Source organism: Sceloporus occidentalis, unplaced genomic scaffold, assembly GCF_023333645.1.
Source record: "Sceloporus occidentalis isolate IW3139 unplaced genomic scaffold, rSceOcc1.0.p SCAF_90, whole genome shotgun sequence".
Lineage (NCBI taxonomy): Eukaryota > Metazoa > Chordata > Lepidosauria > Squamata > Phrynosomatidae > Sceloporus > Sceloporus occidentalis.
The window spans coordinates 3,338,178-3,358,244 of NW_028317070.1; the positions used below are offsets into that span (position 1 = coordinate 3,338,178).

Consider the following 20,067-nt stretch of genomic DNA (forward strand, 5'->3'; position numbering starts at 1 on the left):
ATGACACACTGTAATATTCATCTGTGTTGTTGTTCATCTGGGGTTGTATTTACATAATCTTTAGACCTGCTAAGAAACAGATGATTGTTATTATGTCCTGATAAAAGGGTATACTTTCTTTTTCACATGACTTCATGTCCTGTTGCGTCAACAGACAACCAGTTAGTAATGTCCCCTCAAAATGCATTATTCTTATCTTCTTTATTTTCTAATACTTAAGGAATTTAATCTGAATTCAAATTTTTGGTCCAGATTTGATTTGAGATCCACAGGGCCTTGGCTAATCACCAACTCTTCTTTCTAATGAACATAGTACGTTCCTCATTATGGTGTTTTTACCAGTAATATAATGCACTGTAAATACACCATGAAGTCTACCAGCCTTTTTCAGGCACCCATTAACACATAGAGGATATTAGGCATCTAACTTAAAAAAAAAGATCCAAACATGGAACTGTCAGTATAGTATTGTGTTTTGGTTTAATGAACAAAATCAGTTACACATGATTTATTGTTTTTTTCTTTTACTGTTTCCAAACTTAATAGAATTCCCAACAGAATTTTAAAACCACTTTTTTTATTAATACATTTTTAAATATTCATTTCATGGCCAATATTATTATACAGCAAATGCAGAAAACACAGATTATATCTCAAGGCCTTAAAGTATAATAGAAACTTCTTAATGCCTTCGAAACTAGAGCTTTAAATGTAATACTAGAAGATAAAGACAACTAGTTTAGGCTATGGTGAAGAGAGGGGCAAAAGGAAAGAAAACTTTTTTAAAGGTGTCCTTGGAGAGGGCTTGACAGTAGGATTTGGTATATATGACAATATATGAGACATATGCTATAGGGCAGGATCAAAAATTACTTGGCAAGGGCTGAGATCACTTACAATGAAAACATTTTAATAACATAGAATGAATGGGTATCAACGTAGAAAAGTGGGGACAGGAAAATATTTTAATCGCTTAGTTTTTAAGCACTAAGATGATATCAAGAAACAGGAGACATGAGTCATAAGAGCAGCTGAGTGGAGATTATCTAGATATTATTATAATCTAAAAATAAATGGTAGGGAAGCCCAAATTAATTAAGTTTCAAGGATACAAAGTGTGGCTAGAGAACAGCAGCAAGTTAAAGGGACACTCCGGTCATCTTACTCACTTTAATGCGTATGGAGTTGAGCGTTTTCATTGGACAAATGTTCTACCACAGTGCTAATGTGTCATTCTGAAATAGGTGGTACAGTTATCAAATGCTAAGTTATTGTATTTATTTCCTCAACATTACAGTGTTTTTTGGTTACAAAAAACATTAAAAAAACATTGTTGGGTCTTGTAAGTAGGCTTTGATTAAAGATTTATATTATGACATTGATCCCAAAGATTTTGTTGGGTTTAAAAAAAAAATGTGACATTACTTGTTCTATATATGTTAGCATATGGTGGTATATCTTATTATGTAATGTTACTTTCCATTTGACTTTGAAAGGTGGTTTAGAAACTCCCAGCACACCAGTAGGTTTTCGTGCCAAAAGCTCTTCAATAGCACATACTGTAAATTGTCTTGTTAAGAAAAATCTGGTGCTGAGGTTTAGAACCGCTGGTTCAAACAATGATGTTGACTCTACTGTCTCATGACTTATAGACCTTCTTTTTCAAGTTTACAGCTCTTTTTTTAGACAGGTTGGTGCAGCAGAAGTGGATTAGTATTAAAAAAAAAAATCTACGTTTTGCCATGTGGTATATTCTTAACTTCCTTTTTTTCTCCGAGTCTAAAAAGTGAGAACAGAGAGAACTTCAGGAAATTGATGTAAAAGCTTGTAAAATGAATGTACACATGATGGTTAAACTGGCAATATTTGCTAAGAGAGTCAAGGGAATAGTTTAATTATGAATGTGATTAATATTGAACTCACAGTAGGGACTGCACTTGTACTAAGTTCAGTGAAATCAATATTGTTTTTGAAACTTTTAAATGTATTAAATTAGTGATCACAAAGTTAGCCATTTAAACATTTAATAGATCCACACCTAGAGATGAAAGGACAGAGCAGCTGAGTTCATGCCTTGTAACATCTATTAAACCTAATAACATTATTTATGTATTTATTTTTTGCTTTTAAGTCTGTAGCCCCATAAGTCATTCCATAAGTCATTCCAAACAAGAATACTCCATACATTTCTTTTTTTTTTATAGTTTAAATAAATATAGAGTGGGAGTACACTTGGGAGGGGGCAACCTGTGACCCATAACCAGGAGCAGATTTTCTTTATCAGACTCCCCGGCATTTCACTCCTCCATAGTGTATATAGGCTGGTTACAACACAACCATTCTTTGGAGCAGAGGCATGGGGTGACTTGGGTGCTGCCCTGGGTCAGGCCTATGGGAGTACAGCAGTACCCAGCCAAGATATGTCTCTGGGCAGAGAGAACTTGTCACTTACCTCATTAGACAACTGTTGCAGAGTCAGTAGGAGTATAAGCGACCAGGAACCGGACAGACACAAAACATAAAGTGCAAAATACCTTTATTGTAATAACCAAGCAAACAAAGCAAAATTATGATCCAGGAACCAAGACAAGGGCAAGGAGGAAGTGAACCCCTGCTGCTTAAGTAGCCTGAAGGGTTGGCTGTGGGCTGAATAATGGGCTGGAGAGTAGCCATGGTAACTTTAGCAGGTTGTTAATTAGCCTTCAGCCTTCAGTAAGGTATGTATAAAACTTAAGATTTACGACTTTTTTTAGTCATCATTGACTAAATGAAATATACATCATTGTGAAAAAAAGGTGGGGGTACAATAATTGGAGTAATCTAATTTATATACCATTTTCTAATAGCAAATCTCACAACTGGTAATCCCAGATGACTTGATGTGGACAGCAGCCCTGTTTGGGTGACATAGCGGTTCACATACCCAGCAAGGGATCTTTGTTCATCTTTACATGCCATTGTGGTATGGAAAGTGGCATCTACATGAGTGGTGAACTTTGGTTTGTATAAAGGGGTTTATCTTTAATGTGATTTTGTTTTGAAATGGTGTAATTATCATAGAAATCAATGGAATGTTTGTGTTAGCAGAAATATTTAATTTGTTGTTATGGTAATATGACCACTTCTCCAATTTTGTCACAAAATCACTTTTTGATAACTAAACCCCTAATGTGTTTGCTGAATCTGCATTCCAATATTTAATAACATATTTTGAATGCACTGATACCAATACACTTACACGTTGTGTGTTTTCTGTTACAACTAGCTGGTTTTGGTAACTTCTGTAGATCCTAAACCCTTACTTTTCCCCCATGTTTTAACACCTACCACTTATCACACTTACAAATAAAGGTGGATAAAAACCAAGTTGCTTACCAGCCGCAGCACAAACCTGATTAAGAAAGCTCCTAATAAACTAGAATATTTGAGAAGGGCTAATCAGCGATAAAAGGTTGTTTGAGTTTAAATACATCAAGTCGTCATGGGACATGCGTGAAGGTTATTTTGAACTTTCCCTGGTAATGAAGACCTTGTTAGAAGAACTAATGATGTATAGGCGTATGATATTTCAAGATTGCACACATGTGAAAAAAACGTTAACTTCTATTAATTAATGATGATTCCTACATAGATGCATCTCAGCATAAAACTAGAACAGTGTGAATTGAAGTATAAGGAATCTTAGGCTCTTAAGGAAATTTCTGATTTCAAATGGGATCAGTCTGTTTTCAGTGTAATCAATGGTAAATATTCTTAATACTATAGCAAGGAACTTATCCAGGATTGTTTAAAAAGCATCAGCTGTAGTCTAGCCTAATAAATAAACAAACTATATTATTATTGTAAATTAGAATGCAAACATCATATTCATTAGCAGCATACAATATATTGTACAATATACCATTAATTGTTGCCAGTTCAGAAGAAAAGGTACACAGGTAACCCAGAAACCTGTGCCCCAGGTGCCCCAGAAAAAAGCACCCAGCATTACATGACCCCGCACTAATAGCGGCAGCTTGCACAGGGAGTGGGAGCTGCAGTGAAAATAGAGCATCACATTTTAAAAATATATATATAAAAAATACAAAAATAATAATAAAAAAATATATATATTAAAAAGATAATAATAATAAAAAGAACGAAAAAAAAACCTTACATCCCATTGCCCTAACACAACATCTACCCAGTATAACCCTCCTGCCCCCGTTCAAAACCCCCAAACCCATTAAGCCATAAGCATAAAAATTCTATGAATAATGTACACCTTATAGTATGTTCCCTATAAGTGCTGGAAAAGTATAGACTATATAAATTAGGTATTTCTGAAATCAGGACACCTGAATTGATAAACTTGGAGCGGATTTTCCATCACTTTACATAATTTTCTGAGGATTCAGAGGGAAAATTTAAAAAAAAATTAGGTGTTTTTTTCTATTTTTCGCTAGTTTTTACTAAATTTCTCATCCTAAATGTTCTGCTAATCACCTATGAAAAGAAAGCTCTATCTCTCCTTGAAAAAACAATATATAGTTTACATGGGTTTTCACAGGAAAAGAGAATCATCGCTGAACCGACATAGCGCAAAAATGGCAAAATTGCTCTGGGACTTGAGGTACCAAAAACCCCTGGGGTTGAAGGGGTTAAAAAAAGACTGATCAAGTATGGTTTGTTTGGAAGGGTTGCCAGGAGAAAGCCTCTTCTCTCTAAAAAGAACATGGCAGCACGGCTTAGGTTTGCAAAGTTGCATCTAAACAAGTCACAAAACTATTGGAAAAATGGACAGATGAGACCAAAGTGTATATGTTTGGCCATAGTGCACAGCATCATGTTTGGCGAAACCAAACCCAGCATATCAGTACAAACACCTCCTGTCAAGCACGGTCATGGAGGGGTAATGATTTAGACTTGTTTTGCAGCAATAGAACCTAGGAACCTCACAGTCATACAGTCGAGCATGAACTCCTCTGTATACCAAAGTATTCTAAAGTCAAATGCAAGGCCATTTGTCCAACAGCTAAAGCTTGGCCTAAATTGGGACATGCAACAAGGCAGTGATCACCAGCAAATCTACAACAGAATGGGTTAAAAAGAAAACTATCTTTTTTCTTGAATAAATCATGACACATTATTTACCTATTTTTTTAATCTTCTAAGGAACAGATGATGGTCATAATTAATGGCAGACATACTGCACCCAGGCTCCACTAACCCTGGGCTCACCCTGGTGTCACAATGCTCAAGTGTGAACCGCGCCTAAAGGAAGGTGTTAACGAATTATCAGCCCTGGGTGACAAATGCGCTAGGTACGCCACTGTGTACAAGTGCCTTGAAAAGGCTTGTGGTGCATTTTCTGAAGCCTGTTGCTAGCCACCCTTGGCAGAGTGCCCCACCTTTTGAAGTTTCACCTCTTACAGTTGTAGTTGTTCTCGGAATACACAATAAAGGAGCACATCCATCTGTAAGTTAGAGCAGCTGTTATATTATTGATCTGTCCTACTGAGGGGATTCAGTTGGCAGCATTGACTGTATCTGCGTTTGTGGTATTTCTATTCAGACTAATATAGCCATTCAGTTATCTAGTTTGGCTCTGACGCCTAGTACACATAAGTTACCCAGTCTGTTCAGGTATTGCCAACATATATAATCAGTAGAAAGTTTGGTGGGAATGTTCAGAAATAGACAGTGTTGGTGGTGTATATTCATTGAACATAAAAAGAAGTAAATAATGCTGTGTGCTAATCTTTTGGCATCAGTTGCGCAACAGTAGTAAATAGGACATCATTTTGACTTAGTTTGAAACAGAATACTAAAATATAATCTATGTTAGTAGGTCTCATATGTGGTTTTTTTGTTCGGAGGCCACTTTTGGGAATGGGACACCAAAACCCAGTGTTATCTGAAATAAAAAAGACAAAAATGTTTACAGTTCTACATGAGAATAGTATATTAAAAACATTCTCTTTGTTGTTCTAAGGTTCTTGTTGATTATTCTGATTTTTCAAGATTTCAGATGTCCAGTAAGGAACACTGGGGGGCTTATGTATAAACAGGATTAGGATGCAAAATGTAAAAAGTGGTTTTATAACCCCAGTCAACCAATGAGATGTGTCTGTTGATTGGAATATTCCATTGGTTCCTATGGTGATAAAACCATTTTTCAAATTTTATACATAACACTTACAAAGTGCTTGCATCATGAGCCATTCTTTGTGTGGTATGAAAAAAAGCTAGTTTTCTGTGTCCATATACACCAAAGGAAAGTACCTAGCTATCCACTGAAGAATAGTTATAACTTGTTTGTAACTTCCAAACCATTGAATCCCTTGAAACCTGATAACATGATTGTAGGAAAATGTGTGACACAACGTGTGACACCATGTTGTATCATCAGAAACCAGGACTGTGTGTGCTCACGTATACAGTATCAATTTGTTCCAGTTTTGTTATTTTTCCTGCTACATACATATGGGTTTGTAGCAAACTATTGGATAACAACTGCCATATCAACTTGTTTGTTCTTGGCAATAGTCAAAGGTCTGTGGAAGTTAATGTCCAGTAACAGTCTAAAGGTCTATATTTCACTACCTCCTGAAATGTTGGCTTTTGGGCAACTTCTAAAGAATGATACTCATAGTAGGTCCTTCACACAGTGTTATTTGGTAAAGATAACATTTCATTCAATATGCAGGATGTCTTTTGCTTGGAATAAAATACTCAATAGATTCATCATTTATGAGTGGCAGCGCTCCAACTCAGTAGGCGTTCTAAAGACAACATTATCAACAGAAATAAGTTTGGCAGTGTGGTGATTCTCACACGTGGGTGTTTTGGGGGCTTTTGTCAAGCAAACCAATTTAATATGACCCGTTTTTCCACTCATCCACTGTTCATTAGGAAAAATGATTCTCAAATAAAAAAAATGTCATCTCAAAGGAAACAAGTAGTGTCCATTTGAATATGCTAATCATCCTTCACAGGTAAAATTAACACCTTACACTCATAACTTACATTCTTACACTCAGAATTGGACATCACTTTTGAAAGGTTTAGTGTAGCTTGTTGACAAAATGTCAGCCTTGTTGGATTTTGGAAAGTAAAAAAGGTTTAAGACACTAAATGGCAGCCTTCTGTAGAAAATTATTTGGACTGCAGTAATGTTATTCCTGCTAAAATTGCTTTCCTTTCTTTTTTATGGTATAAACATCAATTCAATTTAAAACAAATCTTTTCGTTTCCTTTCTGCACATTAAATATACCAATGTAATCATATTCACAGATTAAAGTAAGCAATACATGTATATATGAGAAATCTAATGTTGTGACAGGGCCAGGCTAGCTGGCTCATGTGTCATATGAAGTTTAGCCGGGTCATGGAGCACTTTTCTGTCCGGTTCCGTATACCATGACCCGGTAATATTTTATATTGTGTATTATTGTGTAACCGGCCCAGAGACTGATGTGGCTTCAGCTCCAGCCTTCAAAGAGACAATCCTATAATCTGGCTGGGGCTCTTAATCAGCCAACACAGCCCTGTCTGCCCAGACGGCACCCGCACTACAGGGGGGATAACACAGGTGGGGGAACCCATTGTATTCTGTAATCCCCTCACCTGATACATCCCCTGTATACAGATGGGATTTGTGATGGGATGTGGCTGATGGGATTGGGGGTTGGGTTCGGTACACATTGCATTGAGATTGTATATAAGTTCTGTGTGTTTGTAAATAAAAGAGTTCTTCTTGGTTTACTACGAATGGTGGTCTGGATGATCCGTGGATAGCTGAGTGCTATCCGTATGAGGGACTGACTGGTGATTCCTCAGCCCTCAAACAGGGGGACCCAGCCTTGGGTACGGTGACCCTGTAACAAATGTGTATGCCAAGGCGTAGCCATCTTAACTCCGTAAATGAAAGGCTGTACCCTGGCAATCTATAGGTGGGGAGCAGCCAATCTGTGTAACTTCCACCAGCACAGACCTGCAAAGGCGTACTAAGGCAGAACATGGAATATTGCAAGATGGAGTCTTAACTTGAAGGTGATACCTTCTTTTGGTAACCTACTCATATATAACTCTAAACCTTTCAGTAACATGTTAAGAAGCATAATAAGCTCTCAAATACATTAGAAGATGGAGGTATTAATTGTCTCTTAAGTCCTTCTCGCCGCTATACTTCTTTGAGACTGGCTAACCTCTCCTTGGAATTTAGCTGTTGTGTTACCTTTGTGATCATAGTCATTTCTAGGGAATGGCTAAGAATTGTATAGCTCTAAGGAATTTGGGAAAGTCCCCAATCTCTGAGATCAGGAATATGAGAGCAAACTGGTGGAAATGCAAGTCTGCAGTGTTTGTCTAAGGGGTGTGTTATAGTGTTTTTAGGACTATTTTTACAGCGCTGCAGAATATGATGGCGCTATATATAAAACAATAAATAATAATAATAATAAAGACGAGCTGTGTCAATGCCAGTATGGGTCCAAGCTACAGATTGTCCATGGGTCACACAATGCCAGTATTCATGATTGTAATGTTGACAGGCAGACTGTATTGTTGACAGGCAGATTGTAATGTTGATTGTATAAAATAAATCTACGCATTGGTGGTTATTCTGGTGCAAAGTGGTAAAAAGTGCTGCAGTCGTTACCGGCACGACCATTCCATTGGTTGCCTTGGTGATAACACCATTTTACCATTTGCACTATTTAAATGCTTAAACATAACTGCCTTTATAGCAATACCTTGTAATAAAATGTGTCTTCTTACATCGCACAGTCCTGTAAGATGTAGGTTTTGCCAGGGTTTACAGTTAGGCCTTTTTTTTTGTATAGCATTGAAAATAGCGCATGTGTGACTCTCTAATATTATAAAAGGCATGTCACAGTGGGAAAAACATTGGTCATACTGAGTGGAGCTTAAAGCCAATGTGCATTCATAGTGCTTTTCTGCATTGTGGTTGTGGGCTCTTCCATTCACTGCTTCCATTCGCAGAGGCTGCGGAAAGACACACAAAGTTGTGGTTGCACACGTGCATTGCCTAAATGTTTGCCTTGAAATAGGGGGCGTATGTATCTGTATTGAATGCATGTGTGAGCAGCTCGAGTAGATGTTTGCCTGTTGTGTCATATCATTCTTGTGATAAACGTGGAAGGTCTCACGAGGTGCTGTGGGACAGAGAAGGGTGTCAAAGGTGGAAAATAGACTTTTAGGGTTATAGGGAAGAAAGGAAATTAATGAAGTATAATAGTTTTGTTTGCAGAGATGGAGCGCCGATGTATAGGAGTGGAGGGTGAGTTTGTAATGAGCGAAGTCTTCAGGTGAACTGGAGAGCTTGAAATCCATGGGAATATATATATATATATATATATATTTTGTAAGTCTAAATTTCTGTATGATGTGCTACTTATGTCCTGTTTGCCCATTGTGTAGCCTTGCAATATACAATGGAGCTGTAAAAATAAATTAATAATACAAAACATATATCAGTTTTTGAAATTATTTATCTCTTCAAATATATCTACTATCCTGTGGTATTATTGATGACTTTCAAAACATGCACCAGTACTATTGATATATATACACTCTCACCCATGTACCTTTTGCTGAAGCATGGAATTATGGCTATTTAAGAAGATTTTTACTGGCAGTAAAAGGCAGAAATTACATGCTTAATCATAAATGTCTTTCTTAAAATGTCCAGAACTGTAGTTTTCTTTGGTACAAAATAGAGGTTTGAATAAGACATGGGAATACATCAAGCAGGATAACAATATTTTAGCCCTCATGTCATTAACTGAAGCTTAAATGGAGATAAATATTGACAGTGGTAGTTTTCTGAAAAGGTCACGCTATATTTTATAGTATTCAACATTGTTAAAAATTGGCTAGATAAGTAAGCAGTGATGTAGCTATGAGTTTGCCATCTCATAAAATCCCAAAATGGCCTCAAATTTATTTTAATGAATGTGACACCTTTGCTTCAATTATTAGTACTTTGATGTAATAAAACCTGGGTGCTTATCATATACAGACAGTACTACTATATCAAGAGGGTGGTAGATAAATGGAACAGCCTCCCATCAGAAGTGGTAAAGACTCATACATATACCTGTAAAATTGTGGGCTTTGGCTAGCCGGAGCCTACCCTTGCGGGACGAAGCCAGCACTGGTCCCGCTGACGGTGGGTGGTGACGATGGTGTCAGGGATATACCTGCTGGTGTCAGTGGGCTTTCCCGCTGATGTCAGTGGGTGTTCCCACCCACTTCGTGGGAAACACCCCCATTTAAAGGGGAAATGGGCAGGGAGTGGGGCATGTCAAGACCCAGAGGAATCGGCTCTTGACCTGGAGAAAGTTCCCGGGTATGCCAATACAGTTAGGTAATGTAAATATGCATAAACATATCCAGAATATAAGACAAGACTAAAGAATGATTAAGGTCACTATATCAGGAAAAATGCGTAATACGAAGAGCCCCACTGAGGCACTGCACGGTGTGTGCAAGCTGGCCGCTTAACGACTAAAAAAACGAAAGCAGCCGGCGTGCACACACGGCAGTCTTACCACCTCGCGGCTGCACTACGTGAACGTTGGTCTGCAAGCGCACCCAGTGGGCCGGTCCTCGAGGTAAGGTGGTAAGACCGCTGTGTGACTTGCACACACTGTGCTGCACTGCGAGCAGGGCCAGTCCGTTGGACACCCCTGACCTAGGCGCCAGGACAAAATTCTCAGTTGCCATGGCGTCCTGGCGCCTGGGATTTGTCGAACCCTGGTTTATGAGCAAAGCTATTATTATGCAAGACACATGCCATTACCGAGTGGCATACTTAATAGGATCTGTGTGATGGTGTGTATAAGCGGCTTACAATGGTGTGTAGGTAGCTGCTTACAGTGGTTAATGAGTTGTAGTCAACTTCTACCACTCAGTTTAAATAGAATTTGTTACATTTTCCCCATTAAATCTAAACCTTAGCCTTCTTGTTCTCTGTATAAGCATGATTATTCATCCTCGTTCTTTTATAAAGTTTCTAATTGGTGTTGATTGGTTTACAGTCTGGTTTTATCACAGACATATTGATATCAAATTAAGAAGTATTTCAGAATAAAGTTCAACATGGCACCTCATGGCCAAGAACTCTCTGAGGATTTGAAAAAAAGAATTGTAGCTCTACATAAAGATGGCCTGGGCTATAAGAAGATTGCCAAGACCCTGAAACTGAGCTGCAGCACGGTGGGGAAGACCATACAGCGATATCACAGGACAGGTTCCACTCAGAACAGGCCTCACCATGGTCGACCACGGAAGTTGAGTGCATGTGCTCAGTGTCATATCCAGAGGTTGTCTTTGGGAAATACACTTATGAGTGCTGCCAGCATTGCTGCAGAGGTTGAAGGGGTGGGGGGTCAGCCTGTTAGTGCTCAGACCATATGCCGCACATTGCATTAAATTGGTCTGCATGTGTCAGGGTCCCGGGACCAAGCGGAGTGACTCTCCCGCTCGGTCTGAACACCAGGTCCCACGTCGCGTCCTCCGTTCCCTGCTCTTCAGCATCCAATGTGCATCCGCCGTCTACTAGACGCACGTGCGCGTCTTCAGTAACTTTGTGTTCCCCGACACTGTGGGCGGGGAACACACTTGTATAGCGTCACGCCCCTGGGCGTGGTGTCTACTAGCGGGCTTTTCAAAAACTGAGCACTGAGATTCAGTCAGTGATCAGTTATTTTGCCGAGTAGATGTGCTTTCTTTTGCTATCCCTGTTAACCCTTCGTGTACCAGACCCGGCTATCCTGATCACGTTAACCTCTCTTGTACCAGACCCGGTTATCCTGATTACGTTAACCTATCGTGTACCAGACCCGGCTATCCTGATTACGTTAACTGCTCGTGTACCAGACCCGGCTGTCCTGTTTTACGGTGCTGACTCTCACCGCATACCGGACTCTACCACTTTCATTGAGCGCTGTTGTACTTGACAGTTGCTGACAGCATGACTGTCGCCCCAGAAGGATGCCTCTTCTAAAGATGATGCACAAGAAAGCCCACAGACAGTTTGCTGCAGACTAAAGACATGGATTACTGGAACCATTTCCTGTGGTCCGATGAGACCAAGATAAACATTTTTGGTTCAGATGCTGTCAAGCATGTGTGGCAGCAACCAGGTGAGGAGTACAAAGACAAGTGTGTCTTGCCTACAGTCAAGCATTGTGGTGGGAATATCATAGTCTGGGCCTGCATGAGTGCTGCCGGCACTGGGGAGCTACAGTTCATTGAGAGAAGCATGAATGCCAACATGTACTGTAACATACTGAAGCAGAGCATGATCCCCTCCCTTCGGAGACTGGGCCGCAGGGCAGTATTCCAGCATGAAAATTACCCCAAACACGCCTCCAAGATGACCACTGCCTTGCTAAAGAAGCTGAGGGTAAAGGTGATGGACTGGCCAACCATGTCTCCAGACCTTAACCCTATTAAGCATCTGTGGGGCATCCTCAAACGGAAGGTCTCTAACATCCACCAGCTCTGTGATGTCATCATGGAGGAGTAGAAGAGGACTCCAGTGGCAGCCTGTGAAGCTCTAGTGAACTCCATGCCCAAGAGGGTTAAGGCAGTGCTGGAAAATGATAGTGGCCACGCAAAATATTGACACTTTGGGCCCAATTTGGACATTTCCACTTAGGGGTGTACTCACTTTTGTTGCCAAGGTTTAGATATTAATGGCTGTGTGTTGAGTTATTTTTAAAGGAACAGCAAATTTACATACAGGCTGTACACTCGCTACTTTACCTTCAAGTTGAAAAAAACTTTGCATGGAAAGAGTTAAAATCAATTCTCACATGGAAAGAGTTAAAATACTGGCATATTAAATGCCCATGGGGTGTCTACTTTAAAAAATGTATGATCTGATGGGGTAAATTGAATCGGCCGGGTTTAACAATGTCAATTAACACGGGGGGAAGGATGGCCACACATGTAATTTCCAATTAGAAAAATGCACACGTCCCAAATGTGGCCCTTTAGTTCCCCCCAAAAATGACAAACCCATGCATGTGGGCTATCACTGTACTCAGGAGATGTTGCTGAACACATATTGGGGTGTTGTGTGACAGCGTCATATACCAGGAGCTGTAAATTCATATATAAACTAGGTGTGTGGGGGAAAAATACACACAAAAAAATACTACTGCAACTTTGAAAAAATGCTGGTGGTAAAATGTGTGCATGCAAAGAGTTAAAATACCAGCATTTAAAATACCCTGGGGTGTCTAGTTTTCAAAAATATATGGTTTTATTGGGCACACTGAAATGGCCCGGCTGAAAGATGTACCAAATAGGGCATGGGCAGTGGATCCCCAAATGCCAAAGTTCAACATTGAAAAATGCGCATACCCCAAATGTGGCCTTTTTTCCAGGCAAAATCAGGCAAAATCATTCATGTGAGGTATCGCTGTACTCAGGAGATGTTGCTGAACACATATTGGGGTGTTTTATGATAGTGACATATACCAGAACCTGTTTATTCATACCTGAAGTAAAATGTGTGTGAAAAAACAAATGCAAAAAAATGACTACCACAAAGTTTGACAAAGACTGGTGGTAGATATGGTGCATGGAAAGAGTTAAAATACTAGCATTTGAAATACCCTGGGGTGTCTAGTTTTCAAAAATATATGATTTGATGGGGTAAATTGCATTGGCCGGCTTCAAAGATACCCAAAATGGCACATGGGGGGAAGAATTACCAGATTTGAAAAAAATGGCTTTGAAATAGCAAAACGCTACCTGTACTTATTGCCCCATAACGTGTAGAAAAAAGCAAAAAAACATATAAACATTGGGTATTTCTAAACTCAGGACAAATAGAAGAATCTATTTAGCAGGTTTTTTCATTACCTTTTATAGATGAGTAAAAGATTTTTCAACTAAAAGTTAGAAAAAGTCATTTTTTTTCTAAATTTTTCACCATATTTTATACTTTATTACAGCTAAACACGACCAGCGCAGAAATGTTAAAACGGCCATTGTCCCAAAGGGTACAAAAAGTAAAATCAGCCTTTGTCACGAAGGGGTTAATAATACAATGTTAATTAATATGTGTTTCCTACCACATAAAATCAATACAATTATAATAGTAATAGTGTCCTTACTGTTTATCAAATAATATGTGAACATATAGAAAAAAATTAATTTATGTTTAGAAGAGAAGAAACAACATTTTGTCTCATTGCTTAAAGTAATTCCTTACGTAATCATTATTTTGAAAATGTAATCATGAATTAAAAAATAATGAAAACAATAAATTAAAAGTTAATGTAAAAGAGCTAATGAGCTCATTAATAAAAAAATATATAATGCAAAATCATTAATTTTGTAGAACACATAAATCTTCACGAAATATTGGTCAATTTTAAAAAGAAAAGTGAGATCAAACCCAGAATACAAACCTAGGAATTTCCAGTATTTAAATTAAAAAGAACCTATCATGGGTGCTCCTGAGTTGCCTCAACAAAACAAATTATTATATGGGATGTTACCATGTCTTTTGATAATCCCCACTATCTAATATAAATCAGCCATAACATCATGACCATCTGAAGATGTGCTATGATATCTGGCACCAAGACGTGAAGTTCTGTAAGTTGCAAGGTGGGGCCTCCATGGATGCATCCTGGTGCCATGTGTTCTCCAGGTAAGTGACGCACCCACCCATCCACGTGATGTAAAAGAAAACGTGATTCATCAAACCAGGCAACCTTCTTCCATTGCTCCGTGATCCAGTTCTTATGCTCACGTGGCCATTGTAGGCACACGACATTGGACAGGGGTCAGCATGGGTACCCTGAATGGTCTGCAGGTATGCAGGCCCATACGCAACAAACTGTGATGCATTGTGTGTTCTGACATCTTTCTATCAGAGCCAGCATTAACATTTTCAGCAACTTAAGCTACAGTAGATCGTCTGGTGGATTTGACCACACAGTCCAGCCTTCGCCCCCCCACGTGCATCAATGAGCCTTGGTCACCAATGACCCTGTCTCCAGTTCACCACCATTCCTTCCATGGGCCACTTTTGATAGGTACTGACCATTGCAGACCTGGAACACCCCACAAGAGCTGCAGGTTTGGAGATGCTCTGACAAAGTCATCTAGCCATCACAATTTGGCCCTTGTCGCTCAGATCCTTAAGCTTGCCCATTTTTCCTGCATCTAACACATCAACTCTGGGGACAAAGTGTTCACCCAATGTTGCCCAATATATCCCACCCACTGACATCTAGAGAAAGAAGATCATGATATTTGTATTTAAAACCTAAAAAATCTGTAGTTTTGATTTGGGAGTTTGATTGCATTTGCACTATACTTTGTTTTTTTGTGACTACTTTTTAAATAATTGTTTACTAAGCAACTAATTTTGTTATATATTGATAAAGTGGGTTTTCTTTAAATTTCGTTTAAATTATAATTTCATGATATTACTATGTGTTGCTTTAGAACCAGTCCGGAAACAGTTATTTATTTTTATGACTGTATTGATTGTGGCTGTTACAAAACATATATAAATTAACTTTGTGTAATTAGGTTAAATGTGTGTATTGGTATAAATGAGTATTTTTCTTGAATATATTTAGTTACTATATTTTCTTATTTACTCAAAGCTTCGTGTGGCTTTTTTTCTGCCACTAGGAGGGAACTTTTTATATTATATTGAAAAGCTGAATGGATTCTGGCAGATGTAATGACAAATCCTTAGCATTCACATATGACGTTCACACAGTGTGAAGTGACAGATCCAAGATCCAAGAACAGATTTTGGCTTAGGAGCACATTAGTTCCAACAACCATAATAATAAAGAACATTCCATTCCATTTTGGGAATTAAACTATATGGAATATTTTATTTTGCATAAAACAATAATACAAAAGAAGAGAAGATAACTGAACTAATCAACTCACTTGGCTTACAATATCACCTATTTGCCGAGGTACTCAAATCTTTCCGTGATGTCTCTCCTTTTCTCATGTCCAGTATAACCAACTGCTTGTCTACTCTTTCTTCCTGGATGCCACAACACTACCTGAAACCTAATCTATCTAAACCTGAACTAATTATATTCCCTCCATTCATGTCAGGCACGTACCTGTCTTTCTCTGCAGGAGTCCTGTTCTTCGCTTCCCGTGTCCATGTGGGGAGCCGGAGGCAGAGGCAACGGGAGGAGGGCTTCTACAAGTGCCGCCTTCTCCTGTAGACTGTAGACTGAAGGGGGGCAGGACAGCCCAGAGTTTAGTTGAAGGCGAGGCACTTACAGTGCCGTCTCTTTCAACGGAGATTAATAGGGAGAAGACGATAGGCGGATTTGCAGATGTGACGTCATACGTCACGTCCCAGATCCCTATAAAACATCTGAGCACCCTTATGGCAGTGCTCAGATATTCTGAGACGCTCTGTCTGTTGCGCTCTTATCCCTTCTGTGACCCTTTTGTCTATTTATCTACCTGACCACGGATTGTGTGACCCTGCCTATTGATTGCTGCCTGAACCTGACCACGGATTGTTCTCTGACCCTGCCTATTGTTTGCTGCCTGAACCTGACCATGGATTGTTCTCTGACCCTGCCTATTGTTTGCTGCCTGAACCTGACCACGGATAGGCTCTCTGACCCTGCCTATTGATTGCTGCCCGTTTAGACCTTGGTTTGCCTACTGATTTTCTCTAATATTTTGGGACTCTTTTTCAATACGCCCCTGCATATTGGACTCCTCCCTAGCTTGCACTCCAGGTACCTCGCAGTACCTGACAATTCATCACGATCTTAGCACCTGAATTCTGTCTCCATTAACAACACAGCTATCTCTTCTACTAACTAACCCTCTCACTTATCCCTCCAGTCCCTCATCAGCATACCTGGGAATTTCTGGGCTCCGGCTACCCGGAGCCTTCCCTTGCGGGACGCGGCTGATGTCAGGGGCGTTACTGCTGATGTCGAGGGTGTTCCCGCTGACGGCAGCGGGAAACACCCTCATTTAAAGGGAAAATGGGCAGGGAGCGTGGTGCTTCAATCCCGGAGAGTTCCCAGGTATGCTCATCAGATACCGATGCTTGCACCTAAGAATTATTTCTCCCATGCGCCCTCTTTAACTAATGTAACTGTTCATCTTAGTCTGTCAGTTCTAGTTCTGTCATAAACTTTGAATTTAATTGTTGTAAAAAGTGCTGCGTAAAATGGTTGAGGCTGTAAAAATCAACGATAAGAATGATAATCTGTAGTCACTTATGCAATATATCATGTCAATCGTAGTTTTGTCTCTATTGCATATTTAATAATTAAATTCAATAAGGTTGAGCGCGTTGTAAAGGCAGGGTGAGATTCCTGTGCATTCACTCTGCTGAACTACAACTTTCACATGTTTAATCCTAATTAATTGGATTATTCCATTGACACATAAAAGCTTGCACAGGAACTATACCATTTTCTTTTAACAGGCACATGTCGATTTAACATTATACTTTCAGTCTCTTAGATCCTCATATTAGTCTGATGAAAAAAGTAGACAAATACTTCCAGCTATTGTAACAGAAATTACATTTCGGAAAGAGGAGTACCATTAATACAACATGTGTATGTTTAAGGGAATGTTATTATTGTACAGGCTAATATAAATTGCTTGAACTGTAATGCTGTAATGTCAAACCGGTGTGGAATAAAAGTGTTGAATAGGTTATTTTACATGTATGCATACACACCTGAAAGCACATATGTGTATAATAGAATTGCATAATCAGCCATAAACTGCTGATGTATATATATAATAAATATATATATATATATATATATATCACTATTTGTGAAGCCATGTGTGTATATTCTTAATTAAGTCTATGGCTGTTGATAATTTTCTTTCACACTAAGCAGTTGTGACGATGCATCATTGTGCCTTTTTTATAAGGCAGCCTTCCAGTATGATTAAAATAGTATGACAATTTTGCCAGACAGACTGTGACACTTCTGTTTTTACATTGTATTTCATGTTGAACAGCTCTGATTAAATCTTTTTCAAATATAAATAGGATAAATTAACACATTTAAGTCACTGGGTGCACCTATATTGATTTTGTAGTAGACAAAAACAAAAAGTTTTCTAATGTATAAATGAACAATTAAACCCATTACATCCTCAAATATAATATATTACATGAAATAAACTAATTGTTTTGTGTCACCTCCAGGAGCTGCATCTCAGCTTTCTCTCAAGACAACATATATGAAGTTCAGCCTCCCAAGGTGGACAGGAAGTCAATGGAGATATTCAGTGCTCACATCCAAGCTGGAAAAGGTTTTGTGCAGTCTTTGAGGAAAGAAGACATGCTTATGTACAGGGAGTACTTCCGAAACCGATACATGTAAAGAAAAAAAAGAAGAACTAGGAAAGTAGCAACAATTTATATGAAACAGGGTCCACAAAATAAACAACATGTGAAAGCTATTTGTCAGATGAAATACATTGATAAATAAACATTTATTTTAAATGCTTTACTTTATTTTTTTTGTAACCAGAATTTCTTACTATTATAGGGAGTTCCAGGTGTCTTGTGTGAAATACAGCACTGTAATTTATTAGACTGAGTCACTAAGATCCACCCCCTCTGCTTCATACGGGTGGCAAGAGAGGGTAGATATAGGTTGTGGCAGGGGGCTAGCCGCCTTAGAGCATAGGTTGTACATAGCGCATCACAAGAGCAGGAAGTAAACACAAACAGAGGACCAAGTGACACAAAGCATTGCTCTGTAGGCCTGTAGATATTGAGAGCTTCCTAGTCAAACTCAAAGTTCTCAGGTTTGTATAGGGGCTCCACACAGTACAAATGACAGGCCTCATATTCCATTCAATGTTTAACCCTTCAAAAACTTTCTAGTGTTGAAGGAGGTCTGCATTCCTGTCTTCTGCTGCACTCGTGCCAGGTAGGCCACTTAATTTAAAGGCTAATCTACTGATATCAGTAGATGATGGTATTCAGATCTTTGCAGATGGAGCTAAACCAGAGCTGTTCTCTACCACTTTGCCTCAGTATTTGCTTCAATGATCTTTGTTAAAAGAAATCTTGTTTTCTACCCCTTTAAAAAGTGATATGTGTGTTTGTATAATATAAGAAAAAGTGCTGTGAAATTAATCGTCATTTTGACCTGTCATTTTGGCATGAAAAATATTTTGAAGTGGAACGTTAACAGCTGTTGCACAATTAAGGACTTTTATATGGAACAAGTAATGATGTTTTGGAATACAACACGTATTACTTGTGTATTCTTTGAAAACAAAAGAAGTAGGATGAATTTATGGTATGCTGACATATTTTATTTGCTTGTCCTGGATAGACTATGAGAAAGAATATAATGTTCCCTGTTGACCAATTAATTAAGCCACATGTTGGTCAATTACACTTATGATCATTGCACTGTAAACATTAATTTTCTTAGCTCTTAATGCTCATAAAGTCCAGTTATGCATATTAGTGATATGTAGCATCATCCGGACCATCGTTAAAGGGACACTCCAGTCATCATATGGACTTCAATATTCCAATACAGTATTCCAGTAAACCTTGAGGCTGCGCATACTGCTTTGTTTTCCTTCACTGTGTATTTATAAATTTAAAGAGCTTCTTTTCTAATCTTTCTGTTTTGTATAAACTAAATTCACACATTGAGCTTTAAACTTGTTTATGCCAAGAGGTAAGTAGCTGGTAAAAGAATAGTAATTACCAATGTCTCGGTAAAACATGTAATATACTGTTCTGATTTTGTCTAGCAAATATGAGACTAATAATAGAAAAGTCAGTTGGGTCTAGAAATTTAGTGCTAATTGAATAAAATGAAACATGGACCCTTATTAATCTCTGTCAGAGAGTAGTAAAATTTACATGGGATTATATAATCTGTACCCCCCCCCCTCGACATCCCCTTCTCAGTGGGATGGGGACTAAAAATACTTCATAATTTTTTCCAAGTAGAAAGCAAAAAATTGCTCGTTTGGGAGTTAAATCCCAGAAATAAATTAACAAAAGAAAAATATAGGAGAAA

At 38.6% G+C, this 20,067-nt stretch overlaps 1 protein-coding gene across 1 annotated transcript in view; it reads left to right on the plus strand.

Annotated features, from left to right (window-relative positions):
* The window catches only part of LOC149284617 (polyphosphoinositide phosphatase-like), a 123,089-nt gene extending 104,693 nt beyond the window's left edge, over nucleotides 1–18,396 (plus strand). The window contains exon 24 of the mRNA XM_089496466.1: nucleotides 18,219–18,396. Within this exon, the coding sequence (XP_089352592.1) occupies nucleotides 18,219–18,396 (178 nt within the window). The remainder of the gene's footprint in view (nucleotides 1–18,218) is intronic.
* Nucleotides 18,397–20,067: the final 1,671 nt, after the last annotated feature.